Source organism: Austrofundulus limnaeus, unplaced genomic scaffold (genome assembly GCF_001266775.1).
Source record: "Austrofundulus limnaeus strain Quisiro unplaced genomic scaffold, Austrofundulus_limnaeus-1.0 Scaffold35, whole genome shotgun sequence".
Lineage (NCBI taxonomy): Eukaryota > Metazoa > Chordata > Actinopteri > Cyprinodontiformes > Rivulidae > Austrofundulus > Austrofundulus limnaeus.
This window is the reverse complement of record NW_013952437.1, coordinates 1,218,222-1,224,729: the sequence shown is the minus strand read 5'-3', so window position 1 is coordinate 1,224,729 and position 6,508 is coordinate 1,218,222. Positions and strand designations below refer to the sequence as shown.

General features: G+C 38.0%; 2 protein-coding genes across 2 annotated transcripts in view; both read left to right on the top strand.

Annotated features, from left to right (window-relative positions):
* slc2a11a (solute carrier family 2 member 11a) overlaps positions 1 to 3,283 on the top strand; it is a 9,730-nt gene extending 6,447 nt beyond the window's left edge. Inside the window, exons 9-11 of the mRNA XM_014006331.1 lie at positions 1,672 to 1,747; positions 2,661 to 2,788; positions 2,933 to 3,283. Of these exons, the coding sequence (XP_013861785.1) occupies positions 1,672 to 1,747; positions 2,661 to 2,788; positions 2,933 to 3,145 (417 nt within the window). The 3' untranslated portion in view covers positions 3,146 to 3,283. The remainder of the gene's footprint in view (positions 1 to 1,671; positions 1,748 to 2,660; positions 2,789 to 2,932) is intronic.
* A 1,094-nt stretch (positions 3,284 to 4,377) lies between these two features.
* Positions 4,378 to 6,508, top strand: part of LOC106516131 (solute carrier family 2, facilitated glucose transporter member 11) — a 12,935-nt gene continuing 10,804 nt past the window's right edge. The window contains exons 1-2 of the mRNA XM_014006330.1: positions 4,378 to 4,384; positions 5,292 to 5,410. Coding sequence (XP_013861784.1) covers positions 4,378 to 4,384; positions 5,292 to 5,410 — 126 coding nt within the window. The remainder of the gene's footprint in view (positions 4,385 to 5,291; positions 5,411 to 6,508) is intronic.

The window sequence follows — 6,508 nt, the reverse complement described above, 5'->3', positions numbered from 1 at the left end:
TTTTATTGCAATGTAGTCTAAAAGAATACCTAAATGCAATGACCAGGGCCCGTATTTATCAAACTTTTTAGAATTCTTAAGAATGCTGTTAAGAATGGACTTGCGTGTAAAAACATAGCTAAAAGCTGAGCCTAAAAGTCATTTATCAAGTGTCTCAGTCTCACTTTAAGCGAAGTGTAAGAGTAAATCATGGACCAATCACTGCATCAGATTTCATGTTCAAAAATATTCTGAGAAATGTCACGATAAAACTGTGAAAATCCTAGAATAAGTTCACATTCGACACACTAATGTTCATACATGTCACGTTGTACTGATTGTCATATTTAGGCTACATAAAACTCTCATTTACATCATGAATAAAGAAAATATTGCAGATTATTTCAGCATATATACTGTATATTTTTCTTTTTTTTTAATGTCCCAGAGCCTGAGGTAACGTTGAGTTTGCACCTTCCTCATCTCCCTCTTCCCCAAACTACCACTTGGCAGACACCCACCCCACACACACACGCTACAGATTTTTAAAAAAATTTTCATGTGAAATAACAGATTTTGTGAAGTTTGAGTTAAAGAAAGAAATCATAATAAAAGAAAAGTTAAATCCCACCTTCACCAGTGGAGGGGAAAAAATAACTCCGCATCATGTCATCTGTTTTCACTCAATAGCTGATAGTAAATAGCTGATAGTAATATTCTCTCCAAAAGCCACACAGAAATATCTACATTTTAGTCCAACATTATGGCGCTGGTAATCATTTTTTATCTCCTTCTTTCTTTTGTATTGATGACTAAACCTGTTTTGCACACCTTATTAGCTCCTCTGTACACTATAACTGAGAATCAGAATCAGAATCATTTATTGTCATTCACACACAACATCAAAGATGCAATGCAGAACGAAATTGTAGTTTAGAACATCCGTCCGGAGAAACACACAAATAACAAACATGGGGGAATGAATGTCCAAGGTCTTTCATACGACGGTGCGTTTTGCAGCTTGGAATACACACAATAGGAAAGGTGAGTTAAAAAAAGAAGCTCTGATCCTGGGTTTACACAGAAACACAGAATCATACGCACAAAAAAACCGCTTGCATCAGTGCAAGGCAATTAAGGAAGGGAGGGGGCTGGGAGTCAAACAACACATATGGGGGAGGTAAGATGGGGCGGGTTCAGAGGAGAAGGTGACGTTGAGGGAGGTGGGGTCTGTGCTAGGACCCAACCCTGGCCCCCTCCAGAGTCCAGTCACATGATGTCATCATCTCTGCTGAGTTCGCTAGAGTCCAGAGTTTCCTCCTCCTCAGCCAGTTGAGTTCCGGGGGCAGGTACAACATGGGTGATGGGGTTTGGAGCAAATCCAGCTCTTTGACATTCCATCCTGGGGAGATTGAGATAAACACTGCCATCAAGGCCGTGCCGCTGGGAGCCAAAGTAGATAATCCGATTGTTTTGGAATAAAGCAGCCTTGAATTTCCTGCTGCTTTTAAAATGTCTTAACCGCAATTCTGAAGTGTCGAAAAAAAATAAAACAGTCAGCTGAATTTGGGGTCTTACTTGCCTCTCACTGTCTCAAGCATCACCCAAATGTAATCCTTACATGCTGGAGGCTCACTCCTGGTTTGCGATCCTCGTCAGAATCATATCCAATTTGTAAAATTTTTYCCCCAGTTGCAGAGTCTGTGTGCTACCAGTCAGGCAGAATCCTTCAAGTGCACCCGACAGCTCCTCAAAGGCCCGAACCACTGTCAGGGTTGCTTTCACTTTTCGATAAATCTGGAACCCTCCTCCGCCGATCAGCAGGAATCCAGTTATCAGAAATCCAAATATATATATTAATCTTCCACGTCTTCGATGGAAAGTGGTGCTGGCATATCAGATTCCAGCCCCAGGAGTCAGACAAGTCCAGCAGCAWCYGTTCCACCCAGACAGCCACATTCCCCTCGTTCCAAGTGTGGAAAAAAATAGTGTCACTTGCATTCAGAGACCAGTTGACCAAATCCATAATTCCTTTAGTTTTGGGTGGTAGGTGAAAAAAAGAGCTTGAAGAAGCAAAAAGCAGAGAGTGGGGGGAGCGAAGAGCACGTCCTGCTCCTCTGAAGGCCAAGAAGAAAAAAACTGACACTCAGGTGAGGGACCCCAGACCACTTGGTGTAGTTTCTGAGGTGGTGCAGAGTATTCTTGAGAAGGACACAGCTGTGATCTATGTCTTCTCAGTCCATCTCAGACCCCGACTGGCAACTTTTAACCACTTAAGAGACCACTGGAGCAGTCTTAACTTTTCGGGAGAAGAGTGATTCTTAGACTTAAGGATTTTGATAACTGGCACTTACACTTAAGTTTGAGAGTAGGAACAAATTTAAGAAATTTTCAGTACTTAAGTTTAAAAATCCACTCTAAGAAGTTTGATAAATACGGGCCCAGATCTATAAATAGTAATTAAAATGTCTTTGCAGAGAAATGTGATGTAATCAAAATGTTTTTTTTCTAAGCTGTAAAGCAGCACATGATGTCGACCAGGGATTCTCAGATTTAACATTTAATGGTTCAAACTTTATTTCTGCACTCTTAAAGGAGCCACACCACTCTTATGAACCCAATTCAATATAATGTGGGTCAGGTCCAAATTAACTTGTTTTCTCCTACTTTCTTTTTTCCAGCTGGAGTGACTGGCGTTCTTCCCACAGAGATCTTCAATCAAACAGCTCGACCAGCCGCCTACATGGTCGCTGGCTCCATGATGTGGCTCAACCTGTTTATCATTGGGATGATCTTCCCGTTTCTAGTGGTACGTTCACTACTGGATCGATCGCAGTCATTATTACAAACAATCATGACTAGTTTTAAAATCATTTAGAATCAAGTGCAAACCAGAGGCACAATGCAAAACTCTCCTGTTAGATGAATAAATAGATCTGTCTTTTCCTTGCAGAGTGGATTGAGAGAATACTGTTTTGTGCCTTTCGGAGCTGTCTGCCTGTCCTCAGCACTCTTCATCGGCCTGTTTCTGCCTGAAACGAAGGGAAAGTCTCTGTCAGCCATCACACAGGAGTTCCACAAAATGAACTTTAAAGGCCAGGAAAAACATTCAGAATCACAGACTCTGTATCAGCTGGGAGAAGTGTGCCTTTCCACGGCCTTGTAGACAGTTTGTCACCAAAATAACCTCTTCACAGTCAGTTTCACTTCAACCACTTTGACTGGGATTTTAACATTTGTCATCAGAGACACAAAAACTGATATAAAATATATATATTTAAGCTCTGTGACATAAAAAGAATTGTGTTTTTGTAGCAAAATGTGTTTTGTCCGTTATTGTCAAATGTGAAAAAAAATCCACTTTTATATATAAATCTTATAAAATCTGTAATTAGATTAAAACAGTTGAGGTATGTCTGTATATACATTTTATTCATAATTGTTTTGTATGTATGTTTTATACTGTCACTCTGAATTTATAACTGGACATTTCAGAGAGGTAAATAATAACTTTAATTGCTGGCTCATATGCCACAGTCTGGGTGCCTCTTTGCGTTTTCTCATGTTTTGTAAGTAAATTTGTGGCCATTTTCTTTTTGTTTTTGATTAGAATAAAATTAATTTAAATACTCACTGATTTTCTATCAATAAAAAAGTTTACTAAATTCTAGTAAGTTCTGAATGTTTACATAAGTTCAGCTGAAAGCGTTTGAGATGTTTCGCTCTTTGGAACAAAATGATCTCAAACTGTGAAGCAGCTGAAACTAATTATAATCATTGCCAGCATCAAACTGTTTATTTAGGCAGAGACACTTTGTTAAAACTTATAAAAAAATAACAGAAATGTTACACTGAAGATCAAAAGTCTGTAGAAACACCAAAGATAAAGACTGAATAAACTAATATGTAGCATGTCACACACATGAAGGGCCGGGGGGGAGTATCTGAAACATGTCAAAAAAAAAGAAAAATGGAAGTTTTTTTTATTATTATTATTTAAATTTGGTACCATTTCAAAATGAAAACATCTGTGAAAATGATTGCATTTTACAGCATGCAAAACAGTTCAAAGTTAGTTTTAAAATTGTCATGTCTTGAATATAAAAACAGAAGAAGCAGAAAACATTATTTTAAGAGAATTTACACTCTGTGAAATAAGTTGGAAAACAAAAAGGAGGAAGATTGGTATTATCGGACCTCCGTCCAGTTTTCTTGTGTTTGTCTTTAATTTTTTAAGTTTCTGAACACATTCGGTCATTTTTAGACCCAATTTGGTGATTAAATAGTATCTAACCTGTGGAAAGAATCCACTGGCAGGACAGGTTGTGATTCTAACTTCCACAGCGGTGTTCGACCATCCCTGCTGCTCACGTCAAAACATGTGGATGTTCCAAAAGCATGAATGGTCAACTAAAATCTGTCAATCTTTAACTTCCTGTGGCATCCTTCAAATACGCCGGAGCTCTGCTGCTTCTGCAGCGAGAATCCCAACAAGCCTGCAGGAAATATGGAGCTGATCACAGAGAAGGTAGGAGGACTTTGTTACATTGAAACAGTTTGAGTTCAGATAGATTACATAAACAAAATACTGAAAATTTAGGCTTAAGATCTGTCAAATTGTGATTTGAGTGTTAAAAACAAGAACAAATATACATTTGTCAATATTGGAAACATAATTCTTGCTTTTTTCTTCTGGACTGTTCTATATTTTTTTATGTTTAAATCTATTTTTGTCCAATTTGACTCTGAAACTTAAGTTTCAATGAAAAAAGCAGGATCTTACTTTTGATTTTACAAATCAGTTGCTTTATGTGCATCCAGTTTCTCATTAGAGCAGTCAAAATTATTAATTAAAATGAAAAACTAAAACTGCATTTATACTGATAAAATGCAAATCACTGGTGAATTTAATGACAAAAATTCAAACACAGAGGAGTCAAACAAATGATAAAAACACAATCCACAAACAATATGAGACATCTTCATCTGAAATCAAAGTTTTTCACAACACAAGGAAGCATCTAGTTCAACAAATAAAGACTATTTTAGAAAAGTTAAAATTTTGACACTGAAATGTTTTTCTTTTCTGTCTGTTGTTTAAAATTAGAAAACATTTTCCCTACAAAAAGATTAATAATTTAATCAGACACTTTTGTGTTACTGGTGAATGTTTAACTTTAATCATCTGGATTAAACTACAACAAGAACTGGTATAATCTGATATACATAAAATTTATAAAATATAATGTAAAATAAATCCAACYTGTGAGAACCTAGCCTTCACTCTGTGTTCAATCAGAAACATTTATAAGTGTCCACTTTTTCCTGCCAGCTGCAGTACTGGAGGCTTTACCTGCTGGTWCTGGTTCTGGGAATCGGGGGATCATTTCAGTATGGGCTCCATATGTCTGTCATCGCCTCTCCAGCAGAGGTGAGATGTCACTTTATGTACTATCTTCATAAATATATTGTTGGTTTTCTATATTGCAGACACCCTCAAAGATTATTTGTAGTTAACCCTGTGTGATTAACAAAAAGTTTGAAAAGTAGAAAAATCTGWATTCCTAATATTTCTGACAACTTGTCACAATAAGTTGACGATCCTCTGTTGGATCACCACCTTGTTGTGGTGGAAGAGTTTGTGTGTCTGAATGATCCTAGAAGCTATGTTTTTGGGGGCAATAAAAATTGCCCCTGGTAGGGTCTTCCAAAGCAGATTGGTCTTAGATTACAGGCTAAACAAAGAACAATTTGAAACACCTGTATGGGTCGACAAAATTGAGAAAGTCGATGTCCAATGCCTGGACGTGGTTTACCAAGGCCAAAATGCCTCTTGGACATCTCCCTTGGGAGGTGCTTCATGAATGTCTGACTGGGAGGAGACTCCAAGGAAGACCAGGGACACATTGGAGAGAGGTCTCTCGACTGGCCTGCTGGAATCTTCCCAGAAGAGCTGGAAAAGGAGAACAGGGGTGGAGATAGACTTTTGTTGCAAGTATGGCCAAGATGTTTTTAGAGGGACACATACAATTAAAGGAAAGCACTCTGGATTTGAAAATTCAAGATTACCACCTCATTTAATTCCAAATGGTTTTAATTGAACTGTTCTTAAAGGGCCAATATTTTGTGTTTCTCAGGCATTTTTTAAAATGCTGTACCATAGTAAAGTACGGTATCTATGTCACCTTTAGCTGTTATTAAAATGGTGTTTTATGTTTAAATAGAAAATAAACTTATCTTCTCATCACTTCCTCTTCTAAATGCCTTGAAATTGGCCTCTGTCTCTTTAAGAACCACCTTCTGCTTCTGTCCTGTCCGTTTCAGTGGGGGCGGGGTTGTTTCACGCGTGTGCTATGAGTTTACTTGGCATCTGAAAATACATTTCCTCAAAGGTATTTTGAATCTGAAAAGAGCTTCACTGAGTGAGAACTAGTGTATCTCAGCAGACAGTTTAAGTTTCACTTTCACTTTCACTCCTTTGTTACTGGTGAGAGCCTGCAGGAGTCATGGGCGGGGTGTGTGGGAAGGG